Source organism: Gracilinanus agilis, chromosome 4 (genome assembly GCF_016433145.1).
Source record: "Gracilinanus agilis isolate LMUSP501 chromosome 4, AgileGrace, whole genome shotgun sequence".
Taxonomy (NCBI): Eukaryota; Metazoa; Chordata; class Mammalia; order Didelphimorphia; family Didelphidae; genus Gracilinanus; species Gracilinanus agilis.
The window spans coordinates 107,547,406-107,566,340 of record NC_058133.1 but is presented as its reverse complement, the minus strand read 5'-3'; the positions used below and the strand labels follow the sequence as shown (position 1 = coordinate 107,566,340).

General features: G+C 44.8%; 1 protein-coding gene across 4 annotated transcripts in view; it reads left to right on the top strand.

Annotated features, from left to right (window-relative positions):
• The window catches only part of PLEKHA6 (pleckstrin homology domain containing A6), an 86,446-nt gene extending 72,549 nt beyond the window's left edge, over window positions 1-13,897 (top strand). For all 4 annotated transcript variants that reach the window (XM_044673655.1, XM_044673654.1, XM_044673653.1 and 1 more), the window contains 3 exons: window positions 96-241; window positions 9,426-9,549; window positions 10,200-13,897. In XM_044673655.1, coding sequence (XP_044529590.1) covers window positions 96-241; window positions 9,426-9,541 — 262 coding nt within the window. In that variant the 3' untranslated portion in view covers window positions 9,542-9,549; window positions 10,200-13,897. The remainder of the gene's footprint in view (window positions 1-95; window positions 242-9,425; window positions 9,550-10,199) is intronic.
• Window positions 13,898-18,935: the final 5,038 nt, after the last annotated feature.

Here is an 18,935-nt window from a genome sequence, read left to right as displayed (position 1 = left end):
CACATAGAACCTATCTTAAACAAGGGTAAACACAGCTACCTTAAGGGCCCTTGCATCACCTGGCTTTCCATGGCTGTGTGTCTGTGCTTCCCCAGTATGCAGAACGTGGTGCCCATGGGCGAGGGTGACTCAGTGGATACACCACAGGACCCTGAGAGCCAACTTCAGGAGCAGGAGAAGAGGATTGAAATCTCTTGCACCCTGGCGACTGAGGCTTCCCGAAGGGGCCGCATGCTGTCTGGTGAGAAGGGGTGGGCGCTGCTGTGCCAATGAGATGGTCCACCCAAACTGGCCTTGGGCTTGGGGTTGGGCTTGGGCAAAGAGCTGTGGCCACAGGGTAAGAATCTACCCTAGAACCTATAAGGGAGAAGGTCTTCCTCCTTATCAGCATCAGTGTCCATGGATATGGCTCCTCCCCACAGGTCCCTGGAGGTCTGAAAGAGAGATGGGGAGGTCAGCAGGCCCAGCAGTAACATGGGTAGACAAGTTGGGGCCAGGAGCACTGGAGTCCGCTCCATGTTCTCTTTCGGTATCTCCCACCATGGGCTCTGTGGCTCATCTACCATCTTTCTTACAGTCACACAGTCTGTATACTTGGTGGCAAGCACCAGCATCACATCACCCCCTAGGAAGTGTGGAGCTTGGTCTTGCCTTCAGAGAACATCCAGTTTAATGGAGTTCTCTGTCCTTGGGAAACTCCTAAGTCTCATGGAAGAGATCAGTCTTCACCAATCTTAGGGAACACACACAGAGGGGTGATGCAGGGAGAGCCCCAACTAGAGTGGAGTTACTTTGCCTAAACAGCCAAATTAAGAAGGGTTAGCACTTCAGCACCTTAGCAACTAGTTAGAAATGATAAATATTTAAAGTGGGAAGCTCCCCAATAATGGGATGGAGTGAGCTCCTGCATCACCCTCCCATGCTCCCCTACCTTATGGTGGCGGCCTCTCCAACAGCGACATTTCCCCACGGAACAATGTCTGACTCGCCCCCCATTCCTCCTCCTCAAAAAAAAAAAAAAAAAAAAAAGACAACAGAACCAAAAAATGGAGGGCAAAATGTATCCCTGGCATGGTTTTTGGTACTTGCTTCATTCTTGGTTATAACTCTGTCAACTGTATTATTGCTGAATATGCCAGTGTAGACCTCCTTATATTCCAACCCATTGAACTCCCAGTTCTTCATGCTCATCAGGTGGGAGACTCCTAGCACAGATAATGCCCAAACTCCAAAACAGATCACCAGAAAGTGTCCTGATTTGTGTAGGGGATGTATGTCACCGAGTACATTTTCCAATGGGAGTGCCTGATCTGGGAATTCATGGGATACTAACCCTGCCCTCTTAGTTCCCTCCTTCATACTGGACATGAACTCCAGCATCCCCTAGCAGGCCCTCTTATCTTTTTTTGACTCATAATCCGGGGTCAAGGGAAGTAATTCGCTGGCTGTGTTTAAAAGGCCTCTCCTGATAGCTGATCCTGAATGTGGGGAGGGAATATCAAAGGTCTTTCCTTTCCAGCTTCTACTGGGCAGCAGGCAACAGGCCAGCAGCAAGAGTAAACAGAAAGCACGGCCATGTTATCTAAGGAGGGAGAGCAAAGCCGCCGCAGCCTTGTCTCCCAGCCCAGGCTACTGGGGAGAGCTTAACAATTTCCTGTTTTCCGGGAAGAATATGGATAGTTGGGAATTGGTTGTACACAGACACAAGGAGGTAGAGGCAGATGAGTAGACTGTGATTGAATTAGCAGCGGATGGGAACCGTCCTAGTTTGGAAGGTCTAGGGAGTGGGGAGAGATGGGGGTGGGTGAACCCTTACTGGATGGAAGGGACAAGAGGGATTGGAAGAGCAAGGAAGAAATTCTTATTAAAAGGAAGGAAGGAGGGTCAGCGAAGGGACTTCTTTAAGTGCTTGAGAGGCGAAGCATAGTATGTAGCAGGAGATGAGATGGTGGAGACCCCTGGGCTGGAGAGCTTTGAGTTCTTCAATGGATGCAGAGGAAGGAGCAGGTGTCCACGTGAGCTGAGAAGATGATTATGGCAGTTTGAACCTAGAAATTGGGGAGACTTGTAAGAGCAGTTTACAACAGTTTAGACTAGAGACTGGTGACACCTACATGGTTCTTGGCTTGGGGGACCTCTTGGACAGAGATGAGAAAGAAGCCCGTTCCCCTTAAGTAACACATGGCCTTTGGCAGTAGGAATGGCTGATGGATGGCCATTCCATGGAACGTGTCTGGTGGCATCCATGTTTTGGCTGGGGCACAACCCATGGAATGTTGGATGTTTGGCTCCAGAAATGGCTTGAGTGAAGCTCACAAAGATGAGTCTTCCTGATTCCAGACCTGGCACTCTAATCACTGTCCCACCTAGCTGCTCAAGCACTATTCTTTCTTATTCCTAATCATCACAAACACGGTTCTTCTCAAAAATGACCACCCTTAGGCTGCAGCAAGTGGAATTTTAGCCTAGGACAATGATGGGCAAACTATGGCCCACGGGCCAGATGCAGCCCCCTGAAATGTTCTATCCACATTATTCCTAATCTGACGAATACAATGAGTAGGATACAATACAATGAAACCTCGAAAGAGTTGCCTTAGAAACAGAATGACAGATGAGCATTTCCTTTCCTTTGGATCCCTCTTTAAAAAGTTTGCCCATCACTGGCCTAGGAGAAGAACTTAAGCATCCAAGGTGATGAATACGATAGGCTCCAGCTATGAAATAATAATGATAGTTCATGCATACCATGCTTTGCAGTACACAAAAAGACCCTTGCTTCCCCAACAATCATTTGCAACAGCTGGGTAACACAAGAAATGCTGCTTCTATTTTTTTTTAAACCCTTACCTTTTGCAGTAGAATTAATACTATGTATTGGTTCCAAGACAAAAGAGTGGTAAGGGCTAGGCAGTAGGGGTTAGGTGACTTTTCCAGGGTCATGCAGCTAGGAAGTATCTGAGGCTAGATTTGAACCTAGGACCTCCCTGGTCTAGGCCTGACTCTCAATCCACTGAGCCACCCAGCTGCCCCCCTCCCATTTTTTTTTTTAATCTTTATTTTAGACCAATAACAAATTTACAGTTTCTCCCATTTGGTAGATGAGAAGAATAAGGCCAGGAGCTTCTAGTCCATGGTTCAGGTCACACATATATGTGAAAGCCAGAATTTGAACCCTGGTCTTCTGACCCTCCATAGAGTGCTTTTCCTGCTATAGATGCTATAGAATAGATCTTCCCTGAAGAGATCCAAGAACAGGAGAGCTGTCCATTGGCTATGGACCCATTGGGGAGGGAGTAGGTTGATGGGAAGGATGGAACAAGACTTGGGAAGACGGGGGTGTGGGGGGAGAAGGCATCTTCTGTAATCAGGGCTACAGGGCAGGAGACTGTAGAACTGGTTTGGGCATGAAGGCCCCAGCGAGACTTGCCAACATTTCCTTCGCAGACTGAACTTGAACCTCTAAAGGTCAAATTCCGTGCTCTGGGCAAAAGGCAACTTCCTGTTTCAGAGGGAATAAAAACAAAAGTCTTTGCTGAAAACCCTTTCCCCAGCCCGGCCCCAGGGCCCTGGCTTTCTCCGACATAGGACTGCAGCCAGAGGTTCCATGAAAACAAAACCTGAACCAGCCTATCAGATTCCCCCTATACACACAAAGGCTTAGGTTTCCGCCCGTGCGCTCAGAGCAAAGGGCCACCTGGGTTCTGCCCAAACCCCAAATATTTAAAGAATGGTACTGCCAAGCCTCAGCCATAGCCCCCTGTCCCTGCTGCTTCGGCTCGAAGAAACCCCCACAGAGGCACCAGAGGCCCGGCAGGACCCTCCGACATGTGTGTTAGAAGTGGAGTCATTGTGAGTGCGTGTGTTTGCTGGGTGCAGTGTGTGAAAGTACACTATCTCTGTGTGAGTGCTCTGTGTGCAGTGTGTGTGTGTGAGACAGACGGACAGACTTTATGGAAGAGCATTGGACTTGGTATTAGAAGATGGTGGTTTTGGGGGGCAGCTGGGTAGCTCAGTGGACTAAGAGCCAGACCTAGAGACGGGAGGTCCTAGGTTCAAATCTGGCCTCAGACACTTCCCAGCTGTGTGACCCTGGGCAAGTCACTTGACCCCATTGCCTACCCTTACCACTCTTCTGCCTTGAAGCCATTACTCAGTATTGACTCTAAGACAGAAGGTAAGGGTTTAAGAAAAAAAAAGATGGTGGTTTGGGGCCAAGTTACTTTCCTGTCTGAGCCTCAGTTTCCTCATCTGCCAAACTGAGGGGTTTGGACCAGACAATCTCAAAAGTCCTGGCTCAAAGTTCTGTGACTCTGTGAGCTCATGACCCAATTTCTTTTGGAAGTAAGACAATCACATAAAGAACCAATTCTCCTTCCCCCCAAATAAGTACCTTTTGAGCAGGACTTCAGCCCAGATGAGTGGCATGAATGCACAGACTATTGCTATAACTTAGTGCTAAGTAAGCTTACAATAGGCAGCCAGGTGGCTCAGTGGATAAAATGTTGGATGCCTCTTTGAGTTTAAATCTAGCCTCAAACATTTAATAGCAGGGTCACCCTGGGCAAGTCATTTAACCCTGTTAGCCTCAATTTCCTCATCTGTCAAATTAGCTGGAAGAAGGAAATGGCAGACCACTTCTGTATACTTGCCAAGAAAACCCCAAATGGAGTCACCATGAATCAGACATGACTGAAAAGATTGAACAAAGGATGTTCAATGAGGGCAAGCACAGTGGATAGAGTACCAGGCCTGGAGTCAGGAAGGCTCATCTTCCTGAGTTCAAATCTAGCCTCAGACACTTACTAGCTGTGTGACCCTGGGCAAGCCACTTACCCCTGCTTGTCTCAGTTTCTTTATCCGTAAAATGAGCAGGAGAAGGAAATGGCAAACTACTGTTTCTTGGCGGAGAAAACCCCAAACGGGGTCATAGAGAATTGGAGCCAACTGAAAACACCACCACCGCCATGCTTACAGGCATCCCTCATACAAAGTGGTCCCCACTGCATCATTTCATAAGAACGCCACCAAAGCCTGACCTAATGTCATGCTAGTACTGTAAGACACCTCTATGGCTCGAGAGAGTGTTGTGTGCTGTGCGTGTGAATGAGCGACTGTGACAGCGTTGAATGACAGGGTCCCCTTTACCTGGTGTCATCAGAGAAGCACTAATTCTCTTTAAGCCTGTTTTCCAGCCAGCTAAAGCCTCTCCCCTGAATCGATCAATCAACAGTCATTTTTTGTGAGCCTACAGTATGCCAGGCTCTGTGCTAGCCAATGCAGAGAACAAATCTCCTCACCTGCCTGCGGAAAGAGGAGAAAGCAAGGAAATATGCATTTATTAAGCACCTTCTCTGTCCCAAGTGCTGTGCTAAGTACTTTTACAAATACCTCATTTTCCACTCCCTCTGAGAGTGTGGTGGTAGGTGCAAGAAGGATACCCATTTTACAGATGAAGAAACTGAAGGCAGAAGTTCAATGTCATTCCCAAGGCCACCTCCGAGGGCATGTAGGAATCATTGGGTGTCTTGAGTGGAAGTAGGAGGAGATGCTCTTATGGACCAGAAGAGCTAACAGCAGTGTGGGCAGCCAGGGAGATATAGAGTTGTTGCTTTTTACTTTTTTTAAAAACCCTACTGTCTTAGAAGCCAAATTAAGTCCCAAGGTAGAAAAGCAGCAAATATTAGGCAACTGGGGTTAAGTGACTTGCCCAGGGTTACACAGCTAGGAAATATCTGAGGCTAGATTTGAACCCAGGATCTCCCATCTCCAGGGCTGGCTCTGTAACCACTGAGCATCCTAGATGCCCCTACTTTATACATCAATTTCCCTGCCTTGTTAAACAGAGGATGCCAACAGGCTTTACCCTTTACTTAACCCAGGATCACTATTTCGTAATGATGTCCCAAGGAGCCCCTGAGGTATGTATGTTTGCTCCTAAAGGCCCCTGGCAGCAAACATGTTTTTTCTGCTATGGTTTTAGTTCCCCTTCCTGCTGCTAATTTTGTTCTTTCATTCTTCGGTGAGCTGTGTCTTCTTGCTGCTCCACATTCCTGCCTTGGTGGCCCATCTCTCTCCTTCCTAAATTCTCAGCATCGATCTCACCTGCTTTCTAACACGAACAAACTTGATGGAGTTGGGGATGTGTGGGAAGGAAGAGTAAATAAGGCTCTGAGGAAAGGGCTCACCTATCAGTAAATCTGATCTGATTCAGTAAGCATTTAACGAACCTCGACTATATGGAAGATGCTGGACTAGTCCTTGCATTGAGGGCATTCACTTTATTACGATGATTTTTTAAAACCCTTTCCTTTCATCTTAGAACCAATACTAAGTATCAGTTCTTAGGCAGAAGGGTGATAAGGGCTAGGCAATGGGAGTTAAATGACTTGCTCAGGATCACAAGCTAGGAAGTGTCTAAGGCCAAATTTGAACCTAGGACCTCCCATCTTTAGTCCTGACTGTCACTGTCACTGAACCACCTGACTGCCCCCAAACGTTCTTTTATTTGAAGTTTCAGAGGTTCATACCCCTAAAAATTGAGCCACCTAGCTGAGACCCAATATTCATTTTAGAACATGGACTTCTAGGGCAGTTAAGTGGCACCAGGGCCGGAATCAGAAGGACCTAGATTCAAATTTGGTCTCAAATACTTAACTCTGTGACCCTGGGCAAGTCACTCAATTCTGTCTAGCTCTTGGTGCTCTTTTGCCTTGGAACTGATATTGTAAGACAAAAGGTAAGGTTAGAAAGCAAGAAAGAGAAAGAAAGAGAAAAGAGAACACAGACTTCCTAGCGCTGGTTCTGGTTGCACGTAGATCTTTCTGTCTTTTCCTGTTCTCAATTGTATCCCAGCTAGTTTAAGTTCCTGGATAAATGACTTCTGGATGGTATAAATTGATTCAGCAAAGATTTATTAATTACCTAATATTTGCAAAATGGGGCAGCTAAGTGGCCCAGTGGAGTCTGGAGTCAGGAAAATGTGAATTCAAATCTGGCCTCAGACATTTGCTAGCTGAGTGACCCTGGACAAGTCACTTAATGCCAATTGCCTTAGTTTCCTCATCTATAAAGTGAGTGGGAGAAGGAAATGGCAAAACCACTCTAGTATCTTTGCCAAGAAAACTCCAAATGTGGTCATGAAGAGGTGGACACAACTGAACTGACTGAACAATATCTGTAAGGTCCTAGGGATGTACGAAGAAATGATAAATATCCCTGTGCTCAAGAAATTTACGTTTTTGTGGGAGGATGCTGTATGCACACCGATATGTAAATAGAAAGCAACATAAACTGATTTTGTGAGGAAGAGGGTGTTAACAACAGAGGTTTGGGTGGGAGGGGAAGGACAGAAAATGTTCAGAGGCATTCCTGTGTCAGAGTTTGTGTGAGCGTGTACAGTGCCTGTGGATTGTCCAGAGGCGGATGTACCACCATGTGTCTACACACTGTAGGGGATGTGAAGGCAGATGGAAGGAATGAATTCCTGTGTGCATTTGAGGGTTGCCTGTGTTGTTGCTCAGGGACAGGGCAATGTGAGTGCAAGATGGGTGAGTTTCCCACTGCTCCCAGCGTACTCATCGGTGCTAAATGCTAGCCACATGTCTGTGATAGCTACAGCCATAAAGCAAAACTGACACCCATCCTTTCTTAAGCCCTTCTTTCCCGACTGCCAAACAGAGAGCAGGAAGGGGAAGGGAAGTCTAATGGGGAAGGGGCTATGACCAAGAGACAAGACACCCAGAATTCTACATCAGGAGAATAATATCCTGTGGGATCTTGCAGAAGCCTTGACCCCCCTCAGTGAACCAGGGGCATCTACCTGTCCTTAACTTCTTCCTGAATCCTTCTGGTCCATTGAGGCTGAATAAGAACCTGGAAAGTGCTTCAAACTCCACCCTGCTCCCCTTTGCCCTTTTTGCTGCTCTAGCCAAATAATAATGCAGTGAAACCTCACTAATTTGGGCTTCATTCAATAAGAAGGTGCTGGGTATGTACAATGTCTGAAAAGGAAGCAGAAATTAGTTGCCTAAACAAGACTATAAGGGATATATTTACAAAGAATTTGCTATATACCATTACAGCCAGGCAAAGAGGGCAGCTGAGTGAATAGAGCACCAAAGCCTAGAGACTGAAAGTCCTAGGTTCAGATCTGGCCTCAAGATACTTCCTAGCTGTGTGACCCTGGGCAAGTCACTTAACCCCAATTGCCTAGCCCTTACCCCTCTCTTCTGCCTTGGTAATGATACTTTGATTCAAAGACGGAAGGTGATAGTGTTTGTTTTGTTTTTTAAAGGCAGACAAAGTTGGAAAGACACTTAAAGGTCTTGAGTCCAACTCTTTAAAGAGTGCCTTGTCTTTTTCATGCAAACTAATAGCATGTAAGCACAAATTATATTCTACCAATATTTATTGAATAATAATAAACTTGATGAGACACAGAATTTAGATAAAATACAGTTTATAATCTCTGATCTCTCTTAAAAGTTCATTCAAGCAGGTACCCATTGCACTTCTGAAAAAAAAATTCAAGTATAGACTCATTTCCAAAATGTCTATACTTGAATTTTTTTTTCCCCAAGACACAAAAGGAAACTCACTTGAGTTAATTCAAATGAATTTTTTAAATGACACTGAATTATCAGCTTCTTTTCCTTCTTTAACTTTGCAAAGGTACTCAAATTGAAAATGGTTTTTAAAAATGATATAGACGAATTCAGCTTTTCTACTCATTGAGGTCCACTTGACCTAGACCCTCTTCTTGGGGGCGAGGGAGGTGGAAATAAAGGGTTCTAATTAGTGAAATTTCACTCTGTTTTGGATATAATATAATAATAATTGCAAATATTATGTGATATAATTGCAATCATTATTATTTTGACTTTTCATTTGTAAAATGCATCATTGAAAAGTCCCCACATAGGTTACCTACCTCATTGTATCCCCAGAAAAGCCCTCTAGGGCAGGGGGCACAGAGCTCCCTGTTTTGCTCCATTAGTCCAGTGGATCTGTGATCTCATGAATATGGGGAGGAGTATTCCCTCCATTCATTTGGATCACAACCTATCTGTAACTGCCCATCCTCATTTCACAGATGAGTGAATGATGGCACAGAGAACAGATGACCTACCCAAGGTCACACATCAAGCTGCCACTGCAGCGGAGATTGGACCTCAGGTCTCCTGACTCCCAGGCCCTCATTGACTCACCCAAACTACTGAGCAACACCAGCCTTGCCCTTCCAAGTGAGGGGAGCTTTGCCTGTGCTTGGGCTGGCTCACCAGCTGCAAGCCCCGCTTTCCCCGCTTGCCTCGACACCCTCGTCCTCTCCCCTTCTTGGAAGGGGCCTTGTTCCTGGTGCCCTCAACCCCCCTCCCCTCCCCTCTTTCCCTCCCATTCACAAGCCTGTTCATTTCTGTTTCCAGCTCAATGTGCCACCCCAAGCCCTCCCACCTCCCCTGCTTCCCCGACTCCACCAGCCAACCCCCTCTCGTCTGATCCCCCGCGAGGCACCGACAACAGCCATTCTATGCGGGTCTGAGCTGTGACGTAAGCATCTTTTCTACTGTATTTGATCTGCCCCAGAGAGATTCCCTGCCCCATCCCCGGAGCTGGCTCTTTTCCTCCATTTAGACATCGCTTCCCTCCTCTCGCTGCTCTGCTCTGGTCCATCCATCTGCTTGAGCCTTCCCAAAGCACCTCAATGCAGTGGTGGGGCCCGGGCCTGGATCTCAGGGGGGCCCCTCCTGGGGTTCCTCAAAGGCCCCTCAGACTTTGGTTCCTTTGGAGACTGCCTGGATCTTGGGGCAGATGGTGGATGGGAACTAGCTTCATCTGTCAGTCACTGGGGGATGTAGCATCCTCCTGGCCATCACCCTCGAGAGCTTCCCTCCCAGGCCCCAAGTCCCTCCCTGAGAGAGAAGTCTGGCATGGGCTCCTGTTAGCCGAGGTCTGCTGGCCAGTTAGCCATGAACGTGGGCCAATGGAAAAAACGATCACCGGGACTTTTGCTCATCTGATGTCTTGCCTTCTGGGTGAGGGCGGATCCTTATTGCCAAGACATCTTAGGGACAGCGCTCCCACTGCCCAGCAGACTCACTCCCTGATATGCTTTGGAGGGAACTATTGTGAGTGGCCCCCTGCCTTCAGAATAGCCAGCCGCCCACGCTCATGCCATCTCACTTTCTCTCTCTCTCTAGTGCAAGCCCTGGCTGAGGCCAATGCTGTGAAGTTCCACAGAGCCACCTTCTGAAGCCCTCGTCTGCCACACCTGGGGTCCAGGCTCCCTATCTCACCTCCACTGTGCTCCCCACAGGACTGCTGTGGGGAGCCAGGCCTGGGGTGGCTTTGGCTGCTGAGAGGAGCACAGATACCTCAAGACATATGCACCCCCATGGCCTCTTGGATCATGGCCCCTTCTGGAGAGATGGTCTGGTTACTCTGCTCCGTGAGGGTCACAGGCCCAGGGCCAGGGACTGGCATGAGGTGCCCCTCCCCACCTGGCATTTGAATGGATAAGAGCCCCACACCTGGTGACTGCTGTGGAGGGGAGAATATGGGCCAGGAGCTGAAAGAGATGGACCTATCTCCTCCCTCAGCCCCTCAGAAGTCCTGCTTAGCCTCTAACCCTGGCACCAAGGGCAGAATTCCCAGCTGCCCTCTACTATTAGCCCCAATTAGCTCTTTCAGTTTAAACCTTCAGCTTTAACCAATCTTGGCTCGTGGATGCCCTCTGGGGACAGAAGAAGGACTGGTCATCTTGACTGTGCCAAAGACAAGTGTAATGGGTCAAGAGAAGGATGCAAGGGTGTGAATGTCAGTCACAGCGCTCAGTGGTGGTGTACAGGTGGTGGGGTGCAGTGGTTAGAGAACCAGCAGGTCTGTGTCGTGTCCAAGGACAAGTCAAGGAGGGTGAAGGGATGGGGCGGCAGAGGAGAGTGGTTGGGGAGGCTTCCCCACCAGCATTCATTTGTTGAGGTGGAGGAGGTTAGGAAAGAAGCTCAAAAGTTGTTTCTCAGAGTGAAACTACTACTCAATAATGAGAGCAACACCAGATGGGCATTTCTGGAAATCTCATCACTCCCAAGAGTTCTGGACACCCTCCTCCCACAGGCTAGCCTGAGGAAGATGCACTAGGGCAGAGCTGCTTCAGTCTCATGGATCTGATTCAAATTGGGAGATCTTGGATGAGAACCTGGGAAGCTCCTCTGGATGATGGATGGATGGAGGGATGGAAGGATGTACTGGGGTCTGAATGTGCCCCACTAGGGGTGGCAGCTGATAAAAATAAAATGGGGGAAACCTCACTTAGCCAGGTTGGTGGTCCCCATTCCTTAGTTTCCAGCAGAGTACAAAACCCAAAGGTCTAATCCATCACGTATTCCATTCTTCCAGAAGATTCCCAGTCAGGGTCAGATGATACTGGAATTCTAATAGGAGGACCTTTCTGGCACCTCCAACACAGAGAGGGAGGATATATGGAGGTCAAGTCATCTTACTCTCTCCTACTCAATGACATAAAACAGATGCAGCTAGAGAAGGAGAAGAGTAAGCCTGGTCTCTGGATGCCCTTTTTTTTTTTTTGCCATAACTACTAGTCAAAGGGGCACTCTAATATAAAGTAGATCACTCCCACCCACCCCAATACCCCTGGTAGTTTAAAGCTAAGGGAATCTGCAAACAGCAACTGTTTAGTATCCTCTCACCCTCACCCCAACTGTTTCTCCTCCTTACTAGCTAGGATAGTTGCTATGCCCATAGAAATAAATATAATTCTTCAAATGACAAGATACCACCCTTCTAAAGGGCACCCTCAGACATACATCTCATTGCTCAAAGATACAAAAACTTGTATCAGTTTTCATCATGTATTTTGAATCTCATCTCTGCATCCTGTTCTAGGCACAGTTGAAGTATCCCTAGTTTGTCCTTCCTGTCTGGGGGAGAGAGGAAGATGCCCAATGATCCTTCTCTTTAGCATCTTGCTCCTCTTGTCCCATTTAAGCTCCCAGTAAAGAAGCCTGTCTCCTCCCACTTTGAACTGATTTCCAGGGACTGTCAACCCTTCTTGGAATTTATCTGTCTTCTCTTCCTGCCCCATCATCTCCTCTTTAAAAAAAAAAAAAGTACTTTTTCAAAGAAATACATGTAAAATACCAGGAAATAACAAGTCTGCACCTCTCCCACCTCTTTCTCACCTATTATTTCATAAAGCTGGTTCTTTATGTTGCTCTACATGCCTTAATATATGTTTTATGGAAATTATACATATTCTAGATAATATATATTTGTTTGGATGTCTTATCTGTTTCTGGAGCCCCTGACCTTAACTAGTCTTCCCTTTCCCTTACCCTCTTTACTGTTTCAGATCATACCCACCAAGTGAATTCCTTTACCCCAACCCACTAGTTCCCTTTTTATCCAAAAGTGAAGAAGAAAAAGGACTTTTAAGATAGATCTATTTTATGCTTTTGTTAAAGGCAAATCTATTTTCAAAATGTAGAATGTCTGGGTTGATGTAGTTGCCAGGTCCTGGGGTGACTGGGAGTAGGAGGCTCAGTGCCACTACCATGCTCTACACACACACAAGAGCTCTCCCTACGTATGGATTGTCTACCATTTTCCAATCCAGAAAAGGCCAAAACTCTGTTCAAAAAGTTGCTGGGGAAATCTTGATTTGCTATGGAATTTTCTCTTGAAGGTCCCCAGAGAACTTGATTAATTTCCTCTCATCTGAATGCAGATAAGTTTGTGAGTCTTGACCAATTCTTCCCAAAGTCAGCCTCTGCTCAACAGAAGCAGGAAAGTAAATCTACTGCTGGACCATGAAGTGATGTCTTCCAAAGCCAAACAAAAGTGATTTGGGAATCACTGATGCTAGCCATTCCCCATTAGCACAGAGAATTGAAAGCTGTTTGGATCTTCTTTTTTTTTTTTTTTTTAATCCAATTCTTCCCCCATCCCCCTATATGTATGTAAGGCATCTCCAGCTGTGTTCCCTCTCTCAGGGGACTGTCCCTTGTCCCTTGTCTCTTCAACCACCCTTGGAATTAGTATCGTCAGTCTGGTATCCAGGCTGCCAAACAAGGTCATGTGCCAAGGAAGATTCCAAGGGATGGTATGGCCCATTCATGGCCTTGCCAAGAGGACCCAGACCCAACCCATTCATTGAAGTGTATTCTCTGTCCTGAAAACAATGCAACAACCCTAGCTGCTCTCTTGCCATGAAATGAGATAAGCAGGCAAAGAGCAATTTTGTGGGGAGGGTATAGACAATCAGGAGGTCTCTGTAGTCTCGTGTCAAGGCCCCATACCCATAAGATGGAATGGCACATGATTCTGAGCAGGGGTTTAGAACTTGACCTCGCATCTCAAGAGACGCTTTGGTGCTTGCTTCTCTACTTACCCATCCCAGCATGAACTTTATCTCCCAAGAGGTGAGATGGGGGGCTTAGTGCCCAGCTTGACCCCACCTACTCTCATCTCAAAAAGCTATGGTCTGGAGGAAGTCCCAATGGTGTTATCCATGCAGGGGAAATCCCTGACTAATAATAACCTAAGGTTGACCCAGTCAATAATTCCCTCCAACCATGGTTTGTATCTGGGATTGTTCTATTGCAAAGGTCACTTTAACAATATTCGGCTATGTGGACTCTCTCTCCTAAGCCAGGGCTTACACAGAGCCCTGCTCTTATTGGGGGAAAGGGGTGGGGAGGGGAAGAAGGAATGACTGTTGGTTGAGATGGGATTGATTCCCTTGTCTTTCTGTAACACCTTCCACCTGGTCACTCTTGTAACCAAGAAAACCCCACAGGAGAGAACTATATCTACTTATGCACATTCTGGGGACAATTTAATCTTGCTAGAGTTAGACAATAAACCTAACGAGGAAACCTGTGATGTTGGTGTCTTTATTTGATATCAAAGTGACCTTAGGAGAAGATCTGAAGTTGAGTGTCCTCCAAGAAGCTGTAGCATCCTCATAGCATCTTTCTTACCCAGGAAGGGGGAGATCCTGCCTCCCTGAAATGGGTCCTCATTTGCTTCCTCCTTTCAGCAGTCATTCTTTTTAGATGTAGCGACTACTAGAGCAGCCCCAGCTCTCAAGGAGAGCCACATTTGTATAAATATAAGTTTGTATAAAACCAAAACAGGAAATAAAATGAATGGTTTGTACATATGGTGTGTCTCCAACTCTGTGCTGGGGAGAGGGCCAGGGCAATCATTCAGCAAACATTCATTCCTTCAACAACTATTTGTTAAGCATCTGTGGTAATTCAGAGCAGAGTGCTTAGGCATTGGGGAAGATAGATACCGTTTAGATAGGAGCTTACAGTCTAGTAGGGGAACTCATCGGACCTGGAGACAGAAGTGGTGGGATGATAGAGAAGAGAAAGGCTTTTGAGGGTGTCATTTCCCTACTGTAAGAGTAGTGATGGTTTCAGAAGCGAGTCAAGACAAGACAGTCTTGAACCCCAGAGAAAGTTGGAAGTCTTCTACTTGATGATAGCCAGGAAGAACCTAGGAGACCTTCTAGGCTAATACCCTCATTTTACAGATGACCCAGGAAGGTTGGAGGAGTTACTCAGTTACATAGGAAGTGCCAGGGGTAGGATTTGAACTCAGGTTCTTTGACTCCTATGCCAGTGGTATCATTTGCTCATTGAAATTGAACTGAGCTGAGTGGCTTGGTAGATTGAGAGCCAGGTCCAGAGATGGGAGGTCCTGGGTTCAAATATGACATCAGACACTTCCTAAAATGGGGGACCCTGGGCAAGTCACTTAACCCCAATTGCCTAGTCCTTGCCTTCTGTCTTAGAGTTGTTACTAGGACAGAAGGTAATTTTTTTAATGTTATTTTAATTTAATTAATATGTAATTAATCCAGGTAAAAGCCTGTGTGATTGGAGAGAAGAGGACAGATGCAAAAGGATATTTAGAAGCAACTGAGTTGGATGAGATAGAGTTGGAGAAGGATGAGTCAAGAATGACTATGATGCAAACTTGAGTTCCTGGAAGGACAATGATGCCCTCCACTGAAATAGGGAAATTTGGAGAAAGAGTGGACTTAGGGGCAGGGGACATGATGAGTTCTCTTTTTAGACACAGTAAATTAAGTTTGAGATATCTCTGGCATATGTACTAGTGGAGATGTCTAGCAAGCAGTACACAATGTAAGGCTAGAGTTCGTCAGAGAGATTGGATCTAGAAATACAGATTTAGAAGTCAGTCGTTTTTCCATCAAACATGGGGGCAGCTAGGTGGCTCAGGGGATAGAACACCAGGCCCAGAGATGGAAAGTCCTGGGTTAAAATCCATCTCAGACACTTCCTAACTGAGTGACCTTGGGTAAGTCATTTAACTACAATTGCCTAGTCCTTATTGCTCTTCTGCCTTAGAATCAATAGATCCAATCAATAGAATCAATACTATGATTATACTAAAATCAATACTATGATAATACTATAAGGCAGAAGATAAGGTTTTAAAAAAAACTACACATGTGCCTACTATGTGCAAGGCACTATGCTATGTATTGGAAACAGAAAGCCCAAAGTGAACTGCTACCCTTCCCTTAAGGAGCTTATGTTTTACAGTCCATTAGATTGTAAATTCCTTGAGAACAGGGACTTTTTGGCCTTTCATTGTGTCCCCAGTACTTAGCCCAGGACCTGGCACATAGTAAGGGCTCAATAAATGCTATTTGACTGACAAATAAATGACAATTAACTGATAGAACACATAACCAAGTAAGTAAATACAAAATACATAGGAAGTAAATATAAAGTAACTTGGGGACAAGAAGAGTACTTAACTGCAGAGATCAGGAAAGGAGTTCTGCAGGAGATAATATTTAAGCTGAGCCTTAATGCTCAGAATGCTAGGTGACAGAGTTATGGAGGGAGTGAATTCCAGGCAGGGGACACAGCCTGTGCAAAGGCATAAAAATTGGAAATGGTACATGATATGCACAATATCTTTTATGGAAGTGCAAATAGGCCAGATTGTCTGAAATGATGGATGTGTCCTGGAAATGAATTGTTTTGGAAAAACAGATTAGAGACAGATTGCAAAGGGCTTCAAAAGCTAAACAAATGAGTTATGCTTTATCCTAAAGGCAACAGTGGGCTGCTTGCTTCTCGAGCAGGAGAGGGTGGGGTGGCTAATACCTCTTCTTTAGGAAATTGGCAAATGGACAGCTATAGGGTCAATGGATTGGAGAAAGACTGGAATCAGAAAGATGAAAGAAAAGGCTATGATAATGCAAAGGCAAGAGATGCTTGACAATTATTACTTATTATGCGTTTCTTTTTTGCTTCTGGTCGCATCTCTAGCACTTAGCACAATGCCTGGCAGATAGGAAGTGCTTAGTAAATGGTCTTGTGCAAAAGCATCATGTGCAAGATAAAGGTCATTTTGGCTGGGCCAGAAAGCAAATGAAGGAAAATAATGTATACTAAAGCTGGAATACTCTGATAGCCAAGACAGAGAAGCTTCAAATGATTAAAAAACAGTTAATATTGCCAGCAAGGAAATAAATGTGGTGAAGCCATTGTGGGAGAGAAGTCTTGTAAGGAATCAATTGCTTTCTGGCACAGAATAGGAGAAATTACTTAGATTGTAAAGAACATAGCTGATAATAAGAATATTCAAGAGACACTTCTTTGTTTTGCTTCTTGAACAGAGTAATCGTGCTGTTTCCAATGCCTGAAACTCTCTTTTATCCAGTGTGCCAGAGCCAGTTCTAACCAGATCTCCAGGGGTGATTTTTCAGTGTGTTTATTTACACCTTGGAAATTATCAAATGCTATAAATTAGGTTCTGATTCATTGTTTTGTTGATTGTTTAGACTTATGAAAGAGAGAAAATGTTAATAAGCAGATTAAACTAAAAAAGTGTATTATGAATACATTCCCCCCCCCCCCCCAGAGATCCAGTTAAACATTGCTGCTCCTACCTCTTAAAATCCCCAGCTTCTGTGCCCCCACTTAGAGGAAGTCTTTTCTGATCTTCCCTGATATCACTCTTCAATCACTCTGATTCTATATGTACCTATCCATTTATAGTAGAAGGTAAGTTTCTTGAGGGGAAACCGAGCTTGTGTGAGTGTGTTGTCTTTATATCCCTATCACAAATGCTTTGCATACAGTATGCACTTAATAAATACTGTTTGTGACTATACATATAGTAGGACTTTGTTTTGCTTGAACAATATGATCCAAGATATGATGAATAATAGCAAATTCCATTATTTAACATGCATTTCTTTATTTTTTTTTAAACCCTTGTACTTCGGTATATTGTCTCATAGGTGGAAGATTGGTAAGGGTGGGCAATGGGGGTCAAGTGACTTGCCCAGGGTCACACAGCTGGGAAGTGGCTGAGGCCGGGTTTGAACCTAGGACCTCCTGTCTCAAGGCCTGACTCTCACTCCACTGAGCTACCCAGCTGCCCCCAACATGCATTTCTTATACGAACATAACCCAGACACTCTACAGCTTTTCTTAGGCTTGTCAGGGCTACCAGCATCAGTACTCTACCATTATTAATAGTTAAATAGTATTGATGAAACAAAGAGAAGCACTGCTCTGATGGACATAGACAAGTGAGAACTTGGGCCAAAGACTGATTCAGGAGCCAATATATGGGGCAAAATAATGTAATAACTCACATTACTATGTACCAGTGTGAGAATGAACATGACAGAGTGAACTGCTCCAAGGCTTTACCTTCTTGGAGAAATGACAGGGATTTAGCACATAATTAAAATATTTTATTTTATGCATTTTCTGCCTTTAATTTTCCAATTGACAATTGTATATAGCTGAGTTGTATAAAACAAGGTCCTACTGTACTTGTAATAGTTTTATTTTTTCTTGTCTTCTCAATGAATGGTGGAGGGGGAAGGAGAAGGAGAAGGAGAAGAGAGAATTTGAAACTGAAGAGATAATAAAACAGCAATAAAAAGATTTTTTTAAATGACAACAAAAAATACTGTTTGGATCATCCAATCAATAAACTGGTCAAAAAGTATTTATTTAGCTCCTTCTATATGCTAGCTACTGTGCTAAGAGTATAAGGAAGGCAAAAGGCAGTCCCTACTCTCCAAGAGCAGACAGTTTAAAGAAAGAGACAACATACAAATTACTCTGTGTAAACAAATAGAGATGGGCTAAATTAAGGGTTTTTTTTCCTTTCTGAAGGTAAGATTGTATTTGCTCCAATTGTCTTTCATGCCTGGAACACTTCCTCTGCTCTATTTCACTCTTGATCTCATTTGCTTCCTTTTAAGTTCCAATTACAATTCCACCCTTTACAGGAAGCATTCCCCAACCCCTCTTAATTCTGGCATCTTCCCTCTGTTAATTATTTCCTATTTATCCTGTGTATTGTTTGCTTTTGTATCTTTTTGTTCACATGCTTTATCTGCTGTTACATTGTAAGCTTTTTGAGGATAAGAACTGCCATTTGTTTCTTTTTGTGTCCCTAGTGCTTAGCACAGTGTCTGACATTATAATAGGAACTTAATAAGTGCTTATTGATTGATTGATTGATTAACTTTATAAATGTTTTATGTTCTGTGATATTTGTGAAATATAAATGGAGAGGGCATATTTTTCAAATGTCACATAAAGAAGCAAGTTAGATGCTGTCTTTAGAGTTTTGAATGATTTTATGAAGGAGAACAATGCTGAGTGGTCAAAATAAGGCAGAATTGTCATCGACAGAGCAAATGCCGATGACAAACCCATATTTTGGCATTGGGGCTTATGTGAAAGCTCTGTCACCACATGTCACATGTATAGCATTTGTGGGCTATAGCATCAGTGGGAAATTACTGGCAACAAAAGGAAAGACTGCTGAGCTCTAGCCTATTCTAGAAAAATCTGTGAAAACTACTAATTTCATTTAGGATCCTCCCTTTTAATTCAAGA